Source organism: Phyllobates terribilis, unplaced genomic scaffold (assembly GCF_046119375.1).
Source record: "Phyllobates terribilis strain yellow unplaced genomic scaffold, ASM4611937v1 Scaffold_2__4_contigs__length_985480577, whole genome shotgun sequence".
In the NCBI taxonomy this organism is placed as follows: Eukaryota; Metazoa; Chordata; class Amphibia; order Anura; family Dendrobatidae; genus Phyllobates; species Phyllobates terribilis.
This window is the reverse complement of record NW_027362762.1, coordinates 451,179,397-451,197,852: the sequence shown is the minus strand read 5'-3', so window position 1 is coordinate 451,197,852 and position 18,456 is coordinate 451,179,397. Positions and strand designations below refer to the sequence as shown.

Below are 18,456 nucleotides of genomic sequence, written 5' to 3'. Positions count from 1 at the left end.
GGGTGGTTTGCATGTTAATGACCAGGCCAATTTTTACAATTCTGACCACTGTCACTTTATGAGGTAATTACTCTGAAACGCTTCAACGGATCCCCCTGATTCTGAGACTGTTTGTACATATTGTACTTCATGATTGTGGTAAAATTTCTTCGATATCACTTGCGTTTATTTGTGAAAACAACGGAAATTTGGCGACAATTTAGAAAATTTCACAATTTTCAAAATTTGAATTTTTATGTCCTTAAATCAGAGCGATATGTCACACAAAATAGTTAATAAATAACATTTCCCACATGTTTACTTTACATCGGCACAATTTTGGAACCAAAATTTTTTTTATTAGTGAGCTATAAGGGTTAAAAGTTGATCAGCAATTTCTCATTTTTCCAACAAAATTTACAAAACCATTTTTTTAGGGACCACATCACATTTGAAGTCACTTTGAGAGGCCTTTATGACAAAGAATACTCAAAAGTGACTAAAAACTGCACCCCTCAAGGTGCTCAAAACTACTTTCAAGAAGTTTATTAACCCTTCAGGTGCTTCACAGGAAATTTTGGAATGTGGAAGAAAAAAATGAACATTTAACTTTTTTTTCACAAAAATGTTACTTTAGACCCAACTTTTTTATTTTTGCAGGGGTAACAGGAAAAAATGGACCCCAAAATTTGTTGTGCAATTTCCCCTGAGCACGCAGATACCCCATATGTGGGGAAAAACCACTGTTTGGGGCACGGCAGAGTTGGGAAGGGAAGGAGCGCCATTTGACTCTTTGAATGTAAAATTTGCTTGAATAATTAGTGTGCACCATGTTGCGTTTGGAGAGCCCCTGGTGTGCCTAAAAATGGAAACCCCCCACAAGTGACACCATTTTGGAAACTAAACCCCTCAGGGAACTTATCTAGATATGTAGGGAGCACCTTGAACCCCCAGGTGCTTCACAGAAGTTTATAACATTGAGCCGTAAAAATAACATTTTCACATTTTTCCCACAAAAATGTTTTTCAGCCCCAAATTTCGCATTTTCATAAGGGTAACAGGAGAAAATGGACCCCTAAAACTATTGTGCAATTTCTCCTGAGTACACCAATACCCTATATGTGGGGAAAATACAGTGTTTTGGCGCACGGCAGGGTTCAGAAGGGAACGAGCACTGTGTTACTTTTTGAACGCAAAATTGGCTGGAATTGAAAGCGGACGCCATGTCTCGTTTGGAGAGTCCCTTATGTGTCTAAATACTGGAAACCCCCCCACAAGTGACCCCATTTTGGAAACTACACCCCTCAAGGATTTTATCAAGGGGTATAGTGAACATTTTGAACCCAGAGGTACGACACAGAATTTGATAACATTAGGTCATCATATTGAATAAGTTGTCATTCGTCTTGAGCTCAAGTGCTCGCTATTTGAGTTTGCATCGGGTACTCAGGTATGCTCCATGTATCGCGGCTGCTCGAGTGACATGCTCGAGTCCCTGCCCCGCATGTTTCACGGTTATTAGACACCCAAAAAAAACATGCTGGGATTTCTCGTGCATGGCAGGCAATCCCCGTGAGTTTTTTTTGGCAGCAAAGCATATGGGGCGGAGACTCGAGCATGTCACTCGAGCACCCGCGATACTCTGTGCATACCCGAGCACCCGATGCAAACTCAAGTAGCGAGCACTTGCGCTCAACACTAGTTGCCATATCATCATTTTATTTTTTTTTTACTTTTTAAAAAATCCCAACCCTAGCACAAGCCTAACCCTAGAGTTTATTTTTTATGCTGTTCCTCGTGCAGCATAAGTGATTAGACGACTTTATTCTTCGGGTCTGTGCGATTACAGTGATACAAGATTCATATCGGGTTTTTATGATTGACAGCTGTCACACACTAAAAGACTAATTTTTTTGCAAAGACTAGTTTTTGCATTGCCATATTTTGAGAGCTATAATTTTTCCATATTTCGGCCGACAGAGTCATGTGACCACTTGTTTTTTGTGGGACAAGTTGACGTTTTTATTGATACCACGTGACATTTTTTGATCGCTTTCTATTCCAATTTTTGGGAGGCAGAATAAACAACAACCAACAATTCAGGAATTTTTTTTTTTTTAATGCTGTTCCTTGTGTAGTAAAATTGATAATGCAGCTTTATTCTTCGGGTCAATGCGTTTACAACAGTACCACATTTATATTTTTTTTTATGTTTTTGCGCTTTTACACAATGAAAGCTCTTTTATAGAATTGTTTTTGCATCGCTTTATTCTGAGAGCTATAACTTTTTTATTTTTTGGCTGATGGAGCTGTATGGCGGTTTGTTTATTGCGGGACAAGATGACGTTTTCAGCGGTACCATTTCTATTTACATTTAGTTTTTTTGATCGTGTTTTATTCCATTTTTTGTTTGGCGGTATGATGATAAAGCATCATTCATTGCTTGGTTTTTTCTTTTTACCGTGTTCACTAAAGGGGTTAACTAGTGGGACGATTTTATAGGTCAGGTCATTCCGGACGTGGCAATGCCAAATATGCGTAGTTTTATTATTTTGTTGGGGTTTTTTTCATAATATTTATTGATGTGTACATTATATTTTCATTTTTGGGAGATTCTTTTTTTCTTTTTTCTTTTTTTTTTTTTATATATTTTTAACTTTTTTTTTTTTCCACTTTCTGATTCTTTTTTAACTTTTACACTATGTCCCACTATGGGACTTTCACTTTTAACTTTCAGATTGCCTGTATAGCACAGGAATGCAGCACCATCCCTGTGCTATACAGGCTGTCACAGCTGCACAGGGAGAAGTTACTTTGGTTATGCACTGCGCATGACCAAAGTAACTTCCTGCCTCCTGGTAACCCGGATGTTGTCATGACGACATCGGGTCATCATGACAACACCCGAGATCTGACTCGGGACGCCGGTGGAGGAGGTGAGTATCGCACTTACCTCTGCAATGCTGTGATCGACTTCGATGCGGGACCGCTCCTGGCACAGCTGTAACAATCAGCTGACACCCGGCGGCGGGTGCCATCGCCGCTCGTGTAATAGTACATAGCTCGCCCTATAGACTGACAAGGTCGTAAATGGGTTAAGATATGTGTAATAATAAGAATTGACACCGGGAAAAAGCATTGAATACATGAAGAAAGAGAGGTGCAAAAGGCCATGGAAAGTCATGACACCAGCTGAAATCTATCAGTAATTAGAAAGCAATTCTGTCACTAAGTGAAAAATAATATCATCTGGTTCAACTTATGGCCTATAAAAATGGGTCTCATTACCAAGGTGCCACACAAGAAACATCTCATAATGGATAAAACCAATGAGCTGTCTCAAGACCTTTACAACCTTATTGTTGCAAAACATACTGATGGTATTGGTTACAGAAGAATTTCTAAACTACTGAAGGTTCCAGTGAGCACTGTTGGGGCCATAGTTCAAAAGTGGAAAGAACATAATTTCACCATAAACTGGCCATGAACAGTTGCCCCTTGCAAGATTTCAGACAGAGGAGTGAAAAGAATTATTAGAAGAGTTGTCCAAGAACCAAGGACCACTTCTGGAGAGCTACAGAAAGACCTGGAATCATCAGATATAATTGTTTAAAAGAAAACTATAATGCACTCAACCTCCATGGCCTGTATGCACGCTCACCACGCAAGACTCCATTGCTGAACTAAAGCATGTTTAAAGTTTGTTCATTAACATTTAAATAAGCCTGTGAAATACTGGGAGAATATAGTCTGGTCATATGAGACCAGAATTGAACTATTTGGATGCCATAATACACACCATGTTTGGAGGCCAAAAAGCACTGCATATTACCCCAAACACACCATACTAGCAGTGAAGTTTGGAGGCGGGAACATCATGGTGTGGGGCTGTTTTTCAGCATACGGCACTTGCAAACTTCATGTGATTGAAGGAAGGATGAATGGACAAATGTACTGAGACATTCTTGATAAAAATCTGCTGCCATCTACCAGAATGATGAAGACATAACAAGGGTGGACATTTCAGCAAGACAATGATCCCAAACACACAGCCAAGGAAACTCTCAATTGGTTTCAGAGAAAAAAAAAAATAAAACGTCTAGAATGGTCCACCCAATCACCTGGGATGAATACAATAGAAATTTTCTGGAAGGAACTAAAGCTCAGCGTTCATAGAAGGAGCCCATGGGTGTACCCACCGTGGGGCAGGGGGGGCAGCTGCCCCCCCTAGAAGCAGGGCCGCACACCAGGGCCGGCGTCCGCACCCGGGCAAATGCCGGGGCCCTGAGCTGACGCCGGCCCTGGTGTGCGGCACCCGGCACAATACTTATCTCTCCCCGTGCCTCCGTAGCAGCTCCTGCATTCTCCGCGGCTGCTGCACTGTGACGTCTCAGGTCAGAGGGCGCGGTGACTTCTTTACACCGTGCTCTCTCCTGAGCCGTCACCGCGCAGAGCGGGATGAGGCCGGCGACGCTGAGGAGTCCGGAGCAGTGTGAGAAGTGAGGTGAGTATTTGATTTTTTTTTTATTGTATGGAGGCCAGTGGCAGTATAAGGGAGGGGGGTGAAGTGGGGGTGTGTGACATCCTGCATGGGGCATTATATGGGGGGGTGACATCCTGCATGGGGCATTATAAGGGAGGGGGGGTGACATCCTGTATGGGGCATTATAAGGGAAGGGGGGTGACATCCTGCATGGGGCATTATAAGGGAGGGGGGGTGTGACATCCTGCATGGGGCATTATAAGGGAGGGGGGTGTGTGACATCCTGCATGGGGCATTATAAGGAAGGGGGGGGTGTCATCCTGCATGGGGCATTATAAGGGGGGTGACATCCTGCATGGGGCATTATATGGGGGGGAACAGCCTGCGTGGGGCATTATGTGGGGGGAACAGCCTGCGTGGGGCATTATGTGGGGGGAACAGCCTGCGTGGGGCATTATGTGGGGGGAACAGCCTGCGTGGGGCATTATGTGGGGGGAACAGCCTGCATGAGGCATTATGTGTGGGGAACAGCCTGCATGGAGCGTTATATGGGGGCCAATATTCTGTATGGAGCGTTATATGGGGGCCAGTATCCTGCATGGAGCGTTATATGGGGGCCAGTATTCTGTATGGAGCATTATATGGGGGCCAGAATCCTGTATGGAGCATTTATATGGGGGCCAGTACCCTGTATGGAGCGTTATATGGGGACCAGTATCCTGTATGGAGCATTTTATGGGGGCCAGTATACTGTGTGGAGCGATTCGCTGGTTTCTGAGCTATTGTGGAATTTACAATAGATATCACTCATGTAATGTAAGAAGTGAAATCTTTGCATTGTACTATATATATATATTTCTCTTCGGTATCTGTGACCATGGCTTGCCCCCCCCCCCCTAGTTTTGATCCTGGGTACGCCCATGAAGGAGCCTACTAAACCTTCAGGATTTGAAGAGTGTTTGTGTGGAATAATGGGCTAAAATCACACCGGAGCAATGCATGCAATTCGATTCTCCATACAGGAGGCATCTTGATGCGGTAATCACAAACAAAGGCTTTTGTTCGAAGTATTGAAGAAATTTCAGTTAAGCCTGTTCAATACTTTATCCCTGTGTCATTTCTCTTCTGTTACACATAAGTTAATTTATTTGATGGATTGTTACCGACATCTGATGAGAATTTCATGTAAATAGCACCTTTAGAAATATATTTAGTTAGAAAATTGGTGACGTGTTCAATACTTATTTCACCTACTGTGTCCACTTTACTTAGAATAACACTTTAGAGGCTTCCTTTTTAATGTAAATAATCAGTGAGAATGGTTTTGCACTTTTTTATATTTGATTTGATAATTTTTGCAGCTTTCCACACTTTTCAGGGAGAATATTTAAGATTTATTTGTGGTAGTTACAGAATAGTGCTTAATAAAAGCTGTCACATTATTGAGTTAAAAGAAATGTGAATTGTAAAATAAAACGATCTCAGCATACCCGCATATCAATATGTTTTCTGAACGTAGACACCTGACACATTGTGAAAATTTCACCCAGCACTTTACAGTCATAGACATAGCCATGCGATTTTTGCATCAGAGTAATGTTTTGAAAGAAATACATGCAAATTCAGCTTCGTGGCTACAGGTCTGACACTTGGATACACAAAACTACTAAAAAAAATAAGTTCACAATGTTTGAAACTCATACATGTGAGAAAAAAATCCCACCTAAATGTGACAGAAGGCACTTATACTCTCTTATTGGTAAGGCTAAGTTCAGATTTTTATCAGAGGCTTTGTTACAGATTTTTTCATAATTGATGGAAAACCAGCCCTGTGTCCTTCGCACTTTTTTCTGTAAGAATCATAAACATTTGAGTGAAAACCTATGGATCCCATTTTATGTCAATGTGGCCTGTTGGGTTTTAAATAGAAGCCACAATCCAGATGTTAACAGAGTGTAAATCCCCTCATTTAGATAGCTGTTGGGAGAACCATGGTTTGGCCAAGGGTTTGGCCATCAGCTATGTCCCCAGGCTCCTTCATACACAGGAGCACTCACTCTGCCGAACGCTCCTCTGCTCTTTATGAGAGAACTTCTGTCAGGACTAAAGAATCAGCAGACTGAAATTTCTGTTTATTTGAGGACATAATGTAAAAATGAGAACTAATGTATTTTTATTAAAGAATCACTGCTCTGTACCGCAGCACACTATGCAAGTCTAAATTCCAACACTGCAGAAATTTAAACCTTTTCAGTGTTAAACAATTATCCCATTTGGTTCACGAAAAATAAATGCCCGAATAGCGCAGAAAAAAAACCCCATCAACTTCAAACTTACTCAAGTGAGAGATACTTGCATAAAACTAAAACCATCAGAAAAACACTGCATGTCGACAGTTATTCTCATATATTTTCTTGGGTTGCTCTTTAGTGTATTGCCATGCTCCTCTTGATGTATAAAGCACAACTCTTTTTACCACCTGCTCACCAGAATGAACTACAGATCCTGCGCTGGCAGTGAAGTTAAGCATTGTACTGCAAAGCAAACCAGGACTGTGTCCCTTTCATTCTGCTGAGAAGCAGGGCTTAGAACTCCACTGATCAAACATTGATGACCTATCCTAATCATAATAAGTGATTCTTCTGTACATAAGCATAGTTACCAACTTTTGAAGTTGCGTAGAAGCAATGTGTGGTGGGCCTACTTTATCCTTGTTGGCTCTGCCATAACTTAAACCCACATATTAAATGGGTCACATTGTACATTTTGTACTATAAAATTACGTACAAATAAACTGTGTTATTCCATGCCCAGTTTAATAACAACATACACAGCATCCAGATAAATGGTGTTCTCCAATATCCAGATAAATAGTCTCTTGTGGAATCCAGCTAAATAGCATTAAAATGCTTCCAGATTAGTGATGCATATATCCATACAGTTGTTTTCAATCACATAAAAAACATTGTCCTAACATAACCTATAGTTCATATTGCGTTTTTTAAAAATGATATGGGATTTTAAAGGATTCATATTTTATCTATCTTATGCACCAATTGGATGTGTTGAGCTGTGACTGTCCTGGCCTAATACATTCCTGAGCGAAGCTTCTCACTACATGGCCTACACTGTTATAGCTGTGTTTGTATAGGTAGGAGAAGATAGCAGGGGGCAGAAGGCACTTTGGAAAACGTTCATGACCAAAAATTTTGGGGGCTAGAAGGAAAACAAATATGTGCTTATCCTGGCCTGTTGGCAACTATGCATAAGTATACCACAACACTAATGTACTAGCCACTGAATATTGTTTTTATTTTTTTTTCTACTTGTTGGTAGGACTAGAAGCCTCACTGAAGAAAATGCAGAAAAGAAACGACGACAACTCAATATCTGATGCGAGAGCACGCTTTCTTCAACGTAAACAGCAGAAAATGTTGAATCCAAATACTCATCAGGGAGAAAAAAGTTGACAAAAGTGAAGCTGTGGTCTTTTTATACAATTTACTAGTTACATATAGACCATAATACAAAATGACTATCAGGGCTGTGGCGTCAGAGTCTGATCCGGTGTCCATTTTGGTGGAATCGGTATAAAATGGACAGACTCCAACTCCTAAAATATATCATAAATTGGGTACAGTAGTTCAGTGCAGTTTTTGGGGAATATTTTTTCCATAAGAATTTGGGAAAGTTATGAAATGTCCTATAAATGTCTGTCCTATTTCTGATCTAAGGGTCTAGACTTTTAGCTTGGATGAGTCTGTGCTACAGTAAATTTATCACTTAAACATGAGCCATATATAAGGGAGTCTGAGTCGGTGTCATGGAAATTGAGGAGTCGGAGGTTTGGCTTACCGACTCCACAGCCCTGATGACTATTCAATTGTTTGGTAAAATAGGCTTTCCACTACCACTACATTGATGACCTGTTCTTGGGATAGGTATTGAATATCACATCAGTGGTGGTCCGACGCCTCGCACTCCCATCCCATAGATTAGTCGCCATCAGCTCTGACAGCAGTCAGGATACAAACTATGTACAGAGCCAAAACGTCACTGCTCAATACACTGTGTCATGGCTGTTCCCGGGTACTACAGCTCAGCTCCTATTGATATGATTGTGATCTGAGATATGGCAGCTGGGAAAAACTACTACATAGTTTACAATGCTGAAATGTTCCGACTACACACACTGTTAACGTCCAGCTGATTGGTGGGAGTGCCAGGTGTCAGACCCCCATAACTGTTATATTGATGACATAATCCAAGGATACGCCACCAATATCTAAGTAATGGACTGTATTTTAACAATTTTTCACAAGAAAAATGAACAAGAAATGGTGATTATAGATTCCTTTTAAAAGGGTGGTCCAAAGTCCAAATTAATTTTCATCCTAAATCTCTATATAGTTAGTCATAATCTAAACTATTTTCTAATATACTTTATTAAAAATTCCCTATCCTTCCCTAACTACACCATCAAACTTCTTTTCTTTTTCCACTTCCTTTTTGATGATGCTTTGTTTGAGAATCTTTTTTTTTTTTTTTTCTTTTTTAAGAAAACTAATATTTTTGGTGTACAGTTACAGTACATATCTTTACATGATAATCCAGATGACTATGTATACTGTGTAATGTCCTCACTTCAACTAATGGTGTAAACAACAGGAAAACCTAATGTGCTAGTGCAATGTTCCTTCCTTTTGTAAGATAAACTGAGGTGATGTGAATGTCATTAGGCTTTTAGGTCAAATATTTTGTCAAAATATATTATAAAAATTGCTATTTTTTTTTACTTACAGAAATCCTTGCTTTCATTCAAACAGCTATAATGTTAAATAACCACTTTCATCCTCTTAATATATTGCAGTCGTCATATTATATGGCACTGTGTACTTATTATTGCTCATTTTGCTTTTCTACTCAGCTAATTCTTCTATTTTCCATTAATTCTATGATATCATTTGATTAAAAACTGACTAGCTGAATCCTTCTAAGCTCTATGTAGAAACAGGAGGTCAATTTTCCCTGCATAACTCGAGTTATTGCAAAAGTTCCTGGTGGGGGGGAGGAGCGGAGCAACTGGGTCAGGAGTTAAAGAGGGGAATGATTTTTGTGGGGAAAAGACTTCTGGTTTCTAAATAGAGCAAAGAAAAGAATTTACTGAATAGAAGGGCAAAATAAGCAGTTGTAAGTACACAGTGCAATATAATATGCTGATTGCAATATATTAAGAGGATTAAAACTTTGATGGGAGTGATTATTTAAATGCAGCTGCCACTGGAGTAAGCTTACTGCATACTGCTTGTAAAGGGGTGTTTGGACATTGATGGCATATTCTCATGTTATGTTCTGAACGTCTGACCCCATCTCCTGTTGCCCAAAATTGAGAGTTGCCTTAAGCTGAGAGTGTGGATTTCCTATGGATATGCTATAAATGCCTGCCCAAGATTGGAAGACACCTTTAGGCAGATCCTTTTGAACGCCGTGTTCATTTAGCTCCTATACATCCCTGGCATCGGCCACAGGCGGGCAAAATGTTATCATTTAAAGAGGAAACCGGGCAAAAAAACATTTGTTAGGGGATCACATCAGTAGAATTTCTGAGCCAAGATCAATAGTTAATTCCAGTATAAAGGGACTGCGGATCTCTGCAGAGTGCAGAAACCTATTTGGCTTTGCTCTGAGATCGCATTCATAACATTCTAATTAAAGCTTCATTGGTTGGAATGGCCACCTTATCAGAAATTTGGGTGAGTTATCCAGTGATGAGCAAAACTGAATGAGTTTGGCTCATTATTGATTTGATCATTGATCCAAGGTCTAAGCTCTATGAATATGACCTGTCAGATCAGTTTACAGAGGTATTCCAACCAGAAGGATTTGTCACCTATCAATTGGATAAATATTATCGATTATTGTTGGATCGGTGGGGCTCCAACTGCTGGGCCCTCCACCAGTTATATGAACAGATGAATCCTATATTCCTTCCTCCACCCCAGCTTGGAGAAGTTTGAATGAAATAGTGTTCAGGTATGTGCCATGCTGCTCCATTAATGTTTACGGCACTGAAAGAAACTGACAAGAATTAAAGGGGTTTTCCAGGCCTGGTATATAATTACAGACTTTGGATTCTGCCGGTTTATGTGACCGCGCATATGAAATGTGAATACTTCCTGTCAGATGCAAACTGCTTTCTCTTCCGATTCTCTAAATGCAGCATTGACCAAAGTGAAAGAAAGAAAAGTTGGCACGGGGTCGCACATATGCAGATTCCATATAAGCGCTCACATGACCAATGCTACAAGTATGAAACACAGCGGTATCCTAACAGTGTGTACATTACATTTCCCACAATAGACTACCAAGAGAATTTTTTTTACCTAGCCTGGAAATCCCCTTTAAACCCTTAACTGGAAATAACCTTTCACCCTGAAGACTGTTTTCACCTTCCTGACCAGGCCAATTTTTACAATTCTGACCACTGTCACTTTATGAGGTAATAACTCTGGAACGCTTCAACATATCCCGGTGATTATGAGATTGTTTTTTCGTGACATATTGAACTTTATGCTATTGCTAACAATTATTTGATATGACTTACTTTTATTTGTGAAAAAAATGGAAATTTAGCGAAAATTTTGAAAATTTTGCAATTTTCAAACTTTTAATTTTATGCCCTTAAATCAGAGTCATTTTACACAAAATAGTTAATAAATAACATTTCCCATATGTCTTCTTTACATCAGCACAATTGTGGAATTTTTTTACTTTCACAATGGTAAGAGGAGAAAATGGACCCCAAAACTTGTTGTGCAATTTCTCCTGAGCACACCAATACCCAACATGTGGGGGGAAAACCAGTGTTTGGGCGCACGTCAGGGCTTGAAAGGGAACGAGCGCCATTTGACTTTTTGAATGTAAAATTTGCTGGCATAATTAGCGGATGCCATGTCGCATTTGGAAAGCCTCTGATGTGCCTAAACAGTGGAAATCCCCCGCAAGTGACGCCATTCTGGAAACTAGACCCCTCAGGGAAATTGTATAGATGTGTGGTGAGCCCCTTGAACCCCCAGGTGCTTCACAGAAGCTTATAATGTTGAGCCATGAAGATCAAAAAAATCAAATTTTTCCCACACAAATGTTTTTTAGCACCATATTTTCATTTTCACAAGGGTAGCAGGAGAAAGTTCACTAAGCAATTTGTTGTGCAATTTGTCCTGAGTACACTGATACACCATACTGTTTGAGCGCAGGGCTTGCAAGGGAACTAGCGCCATTTGACTTTTTAAATGCAAAATTTGCTGGAATAATTAGAGGACGCCATGTCGTGTTTGGGGAGCCCCTGATGTGCCTAAACAGGGGAACCCCCCCCACAAGTGACACTGTTTTGGAAACTAGACCTCACAGGGAACTTATCTAGATGTGTGGTGAGCACCTTGAAACCCCAGGTGCTTTATAGAAGTTTATAACATTGAGCCGTAAAAATAAAAAAAAATATCTAATTTTTCCCGCCAGAATATTTTTTTATCCCCAAATTTTGCATTTTCACAAGGGTATCAGGAAAATGGACCCAAACATTTGTTGTGCAATTTCTTCTGAGTATGCAGATACCCCATATGTTGTCAAAAACTACTTTTGATTCATAGTGCAAAGCTCAGAAGGGAAGAAGCGCGTGTCACGGGTTTACTGCGACAGAGAGGAGCCAGAAGTCTGATTCCACCCACTCTTACACTCAAAAGAAGCCTTTCACCTTCATATTAAACGGTGCTGGTTTCTTTCAGCAGTGCACGGGTTAGTTTGCTCAGTTGTGAGTTCCTGGAAGCTTACCTGCATTATGGCTCTCCAGTGTTAGCCATTCCCCGTTCCTATATATTCTCGGCTTTGGCTTGGAGTCATTGCCAGAGCTAGCTCTCCTGCATGGTGCAAGGAGTGTGGTGGAGAGTTGTTGTTGGAGAAGGCGTTTGGAGGATTTAAGCCAAGAATGTTGTGTGATTTAGGTTGTGTGTAATCCTCTTCTCCTATTTTGGTTTTTCCCCATCCTCCACTCCCATGTGTCAACCTCTGTTGTTTGTGTGCATATATTTCTATGATTGGTATTTTCCTTTAGCCCTGTTTGTATTACCTTGTTAGTCTGATTGGTGTACTGCCATACACTACTACTCCCCTCTTCCCTGGGTGGGGGAAGGGAACAGACTGAGGGCAGATTGAGGAGCTCAGGCAAGGTACGTGGCCCCGGCGTCTTCACCTTCAGAAGTAATCCGGGTAACAGGGCCAGCTAGGCCGCACGATCGCAGCTCTGTATATGACGCTTTGCGTGAACGCAGCTCCTGCGGTTACGTCCATATACACTGCTCAAAAAAATAAAGGGAACACTTAAAACAACACAATGTAACTCCAAGTCATTAACACTTCTGTGAAATCTACCTGTCCATTTATGAAGCCACACTGATTGTGAATCAATTTCTCCTGCTGCTGTGCAAATGGAACAGACAACTGGTAGAAATGATCGGCAATTAGCAACATACCTCCTATAAAGGAGTGTTTCTGCAGGTGATGACCACAGACCATTTCTCTGTTCTCATCCTTTTTGGCTGTTGTTTTGGTCACTTTTTCATTTTGCCATTGCTCTCACCCCTAGAGGTACAGTAGCATGAGGCGGTGTCTACAGTACAACTCACAGAAGTTGCTCAGGTAGTGCAGTTCATCCAGGATGGCACATCAGTGCGACCTGTGGCAAGAAGGGTAGCTGTGTCTGTCAGCACAGTGTCCAGAGCATGGAGCAGATACCAGGAGATGTGGTGGGAGCCATAGAAGGGCAAGAACCCAGCAGCAGGACCGTTACCTCCTCCTTTGTGCAAGGAGGAACAGGAAGAGCACTGCCAGAGCCCTGCAAAATGACCTCCAGCAGGCCACAAACGGACTCCATGAGGGTGGTATGAGGGCCCGACGTCCACAGATGGGGGTGGTGCTCACAGCCCAACACTGTGCAGGACGCTTGGCATTTGCTACAGAACACCAGGATTGGCTAAGTCGCCACTGGCACCCTGTGCTCTTCACAGATGAAAGCAGGTTCACACTGAGCACATGTGACAGACGTGACAGAGTCTGGAGACGCCGTGGAGAGTGATCTGCTGCGTGCAACATCCTTCAGCATGACCGGTTTGGCAGTGGGTCAGTAATGGTGTGGGGTGGCCTATCTTTCGAGGGCTGCACAGCCCTCCATGTGCTTACCAGAGGTAGCCTGACTGCCATTAGGTACCGAGATGAGATCCTCAGACCCCTTGTGAGACCATATGCTGTTGCGGTTGGCCCTGGGTTCCTCCTAATGCAGGACAATGCCAGACCTCATGTGGCTGGAGTGTGTCAGCAGTTCCTGCAAGATGAACACATTGAAGCTATGGACTGGCCCGCCCGTTCCCAAGACCTGAATCTGATTGAGCACATCTGTGACATCATGTCTCGCTCCATCCACCAACACCACGTTGCACCACAGACTGTCCATGAGTTGGCGGATGCTTTGGTCCAGGTCTGGGAGGAGATCCCACAGGAGACCATCCGCAACCTCATCAGGAGCATGCCCAGGCATTGTAGGAAGGTCATACAGGCATGTGGAGGCCACACACAATACTGAGCCTCATTTTGACTTGTTTTAAGGACATTACATCCAAGTTGGATCAGCCTGTAGTGTGTTTTTCCACTTTAATTTTGGAGGTGACTCCAAATTCAGGCCTCCATTGGTTAATAAATTTGATTTCCATTGATAATTTTTGTGTGATTTTGTTGTCCGCATATTCAACTTTGTACAGAACAAAGTATTCAATGAGAATATTTCATTCATTCAGATCTAGGATGTGTTATTTGAGTGTTGCCTTTATTTTTTGAGCTATGTATATGTGTATATATGTGTATATATATATATATATATATATATATATATATATATATATATATATATATATATAAAAACAACCACCAATACATATTAAAATGGCAGCTGTTAAGGGGCCTTATTCCTGATTGCCATTTTAAAACGGTGGTCATGAATAAAAGAATAGTGTAGTCCCCCACACCCGCGGGCGCAATTCCCGCCAGTGACAGCTTTACATTGAGCTGACCTCCTGCGGTATCTACCACGGCCGGTTTTGGAACCGATCAGGGCTGATTAACCTCTTAAATACCGCTGTCAATCGCGACAACGGTATCTAAGCGGTTAAAAGGGGGTTAAAAGACCCCCTATAGCAGCATCCACCTTGTAATTGCCATGGTACCCTGATGTCATCTGATGACCCTAATGTACAGTGAGACTGTGAGATCCTGCTATAAGCAGAGGTGCAATGCATGAGACCAACGATCAAAGTAAAAATATACACATATGTTCCACAGTGGAACTAAGTGGAAAAGTAGAAAAAAATTACATAAAATGTTTAAAAAGGGTAAAAAAAAAAAAAAAAAAAACACAAAAAAAAAGCGCACACAAATCACGAAAAGTAATTTCGCCACTAAAAATGCAGCATTTGCATTAAAACAAAAAGAAACCAAAAAGGTACACATAATTAGTATCAACGTGTCTATAAAACTGTAATGTTGTTTTTTACGGCGAACACCTTAAATAAAAATAAAAAATGGCCAAAATGTAGCTTTTTCATCATACTGAGACACAAAAAATTGAATGAAAAGCAATAAAAAAAAAATATGTAAAAAAAAAAAAAAATGGTATAAATTAAAATGCTTAAACGTCCCGCAAAAAAAAGCCCTATATGGCTCATTCGGGAAAAAAAATAAAGTTACAGCTCTCAGAATATGGTGATGCAAAAACAAATCAATTTTTGTAAAATAATGTTTTAAGTGTGTAAAAGTAGCAAAGCATAAAAAAACTATGTAAATCTGGTATCACTGTAATTGTACTGATCCAACAAACAAATCGGTCTTATAACTTTTACCTTACAGTGAACCGCGCAAAAATCAAATAGCGCTCTTTCCTTTCCGAGCTCTGCCATGTGCGCAAACAGCAGTTTTTGACCACATATGGGGTATCTTCATGTTCGGAAGAAATTGTGTAACAAATTTTGGGGTCCGTTTTTTCCTATTATTCATTGTGAAAATTACGAATTCGGTGCTAAAGCAACATTTTAGCAATAAAAAATTTTGGTTTTCATATCCACATTTTAAAAAATTCTGTGACTCACTAATGGGTTCAACAAGATCATCACACCCGTAGATGAATCCCTTCATGGGTCTAGTTTCCAAAAACTTGTGGAGATTCCTGCTGTTTTGGTGTCTGCAATCTATTTCAGCTAAATTTACATTTAAAATACCAAATGTCGCTTCCATTTTGAGCCCTGCCGTGTGTCCAAACAGAACATTTTGACTACATGTTTTTCATGTTGCCTCTTGCAATAGTGGAAAATTTGGGGTTCAAGCAACATTTTCGTGAAAAAAATGAAGATTTTCAATATGACGATCTAATGTTATCAAATTCTCTGTCGTACCTGTGAGTTGAAAATTCTCACTATACCCCTGGTTAAAATCCTTGAGGTGTGTAGTTTCCAAAATGGGGTCACTTGTGGGGGGGTTTCTGTTGCTTATGCGCCTTAGGGGCCCTGCAAATGCGACATGGTGCCCGCAATCTATTTCAGCCAAATTTGTGTTCCTAAATTCAAATATTGCTCCTTCCCTTCCGAGCCCTGCCGTGTGTCCAGACACAGCTTTCTGATCACATGCAGGGGATCTACATGCTGAAAAGAAACCTAGGTAACAAATTGTGGGGACCATTCTCTTGTGCTATTCCTTGTAAATGTGAAAAAATTGGGGCAACATTTTAGAGTAAAAATTTAAATTTTTTTTTTTTTCATTCGACTTTGCATTAATTTTTGTGTAACACCTGAAGGGTTAAAAAATGTTGAAGTATCTGAGGGGTGTGATTTTTAATATTGTATCACTTTTGGGGAGTTTCCAATCTATAGGCCCCTCAAAGTCCATGGGGTTAACCTGCAGGTTAATAGTGTTATAATGCTGCCCAGTGCCTGCACATAGCCGAATGCTGCAGGGAGGAAATTAACTTTCTTACCCCCAACAGCGTTCCGGCTTCAGTCACAGCTCTGAGTATACAGAGAGGCAGCTATAACGGCGCCCACCACTGTGACTGACTGGCTCTGCATTAGGGCCGGCCGGCAGTCAGTGCCAGGGGCGCGGTTACAGGCGCGCTCTGTATACTCAGACCGGTGGCTGAAACCGGAATGCTGCCGGGGAGAATAAAGTCCATTTTCTCCCTGCTGCGTTCGCTAAGTACGGGCGCCAGGCAGCATAATAACTAGTAGCCTGCAGATTATCCCCATATCTGCATGTTAATAGCGTTTTTTTCTGATGACAGGTTCCCTTTAACATCACCTGGATTCTTTTCAAGCACAACTATTACATAATTGCTAAGAACATTTGGCTAGATTTACTGTAACAAATGAAAGGAAGTTTGGTAAAGTTGCTGATATTTTCCAAGTCTCATATTTCAGAAGCCCTTTGCAGTTAGGTTGGTTACTGTTCGCGTTCCAATCACCCTATATTTACAATAGTTTTGATAGATTTCCCACAGTTTTATTTTTCATTGTTTTGATAATTATCCAAAGTTTGTAAACCTTATTTTTATACAGTTTAAATAAAAATATGTATGCTTGTGTCTCCTTTCTAGATGTATGTGCATTGTTAAACAATAGTTAATCACTAGTGTTGAGCATTCCGATACTGAAATATCGGGTATCGGCCGATATTCGCGGTATCGGAATTCCGATACTTAATTCCGATACTTTTGCAATATCGTATACCGGAATCGGAAGTTCCCATAATGCAATGAGCCAGTTTCATTTTATTCAGCCAATGAGGATCCTAAGAAGTGTGGGCACATCCTGTTAGGCATGTAGGCATCTTAACTAATGGCATGGCTGTGATTGGCTGCTGAAATGATGTCATGATGCACTATAAAAGCCGCCGCCGCCATTTTGAGCTCACTCTGCTGTGAATTCAGTTAGGGATAGGACGCTGTTGTTCTGAGGGACAGTTTTAGCTACCTATTTGGTCTATTCTGCTTTACCCAAGCTACTTTATAAATCGCTGTGCCTTGCAGCGCTAGTGCACAGTTCTCTGTGCTGTTCACTGCTGTCTGCAAGGTCTGTGTGTGTGAGTGCAGCTCACCCTGTAGTGTGTGCTTCAGCCACGTCTGGTTGTAGTGCATTCAGTGTGTGTCACTGCCTCATACATTGTCCTTTTTTGCCAATTCATAATTTTTCCTGATATCTCCTATTAGTGTGGTGGTTCCATCCGTATTCAGCTAAATTGGTTCCAAACACACTATATAGGAGTAGTTAGAGGAGCCTTTCTGCAGCATTGTGCCCTGCAGCCCCAGCCAGATTAGTATTAGCCTATTTTTTGTAGCCTCATCTATTGCATTGTAGGTTACCTTCCTACATTGTAATAGCTACAAAAAGTTTGTGATACTATCGGTATTACATCTTTGGGCACATCCAGTGTCTTTTTGTGACAAAAAAACCTAAATAAAGTTCACCAAACACTCCACTTTACAGTTGTGTAGGCCACATTAGCTCATATTAAAGTCTAGTCCACACTTTATAAAATTAGTGTTTCTTATACCTGTTAGTAGCTGTTCAGGAATAAGCACACTAAGCCCTTAGTACTTTTCTGCCTATCTTTATCAGTCTACCAAGATGAAGAAGGCAGGGAGTAAGGCATGTGGTCGTGGGCGTGGAGTTTCTGCAGGGAGAGGACGTGAGGATTCTGTGCCTGCAGGGAGAGGACGTGGGGATTCTGTGCCTGCTGCGGGCACCAGTGACTCAGCATCCCCCAGTTTTACCAGGGAACAGTCCTTTATGCGCAGCTTTGTAGGAGCTAGCCGTACCCCACTGCTGCGGGAGGACCAAATTGAAGCCGTTGTCGTATGGATGGCAGCTAACGCATAGACTTCAATTAGTTCCAGATCCTCTCAG

At 41.2% G+C, this 18,456-nt stretch overlaps 1 protein-coding gene across 4 annotated transcripts in view; it reads left to right on the top strand.

Moving 5' to 3' along the window:
* DHX40 (DEAH-box helicase 40) overlaps positions 1-17,140 on the top strand; it is a 141,296-nt gene extending 124,156 nt beyond the window's left edge. For all 4 annotated transcript variants that reach the window (XM_073665596.1, XM_073665597.1, XM_073665598.1 and 1 more), the window contains one exon: positions 7,799-17,140. In XM_073665596.1, the coding sequence (XP_073521697.1) occupies positions 7,799-7,932 (134 nt within the window). In that variant the 3' untranslated portion in view covers positions 7,933-17,140. The remainder of the gene's footprint in view (positions 1-7,798) is intronic.
* Positions 17,141-18,456: the final 1,316 nt, after the last annotated feature.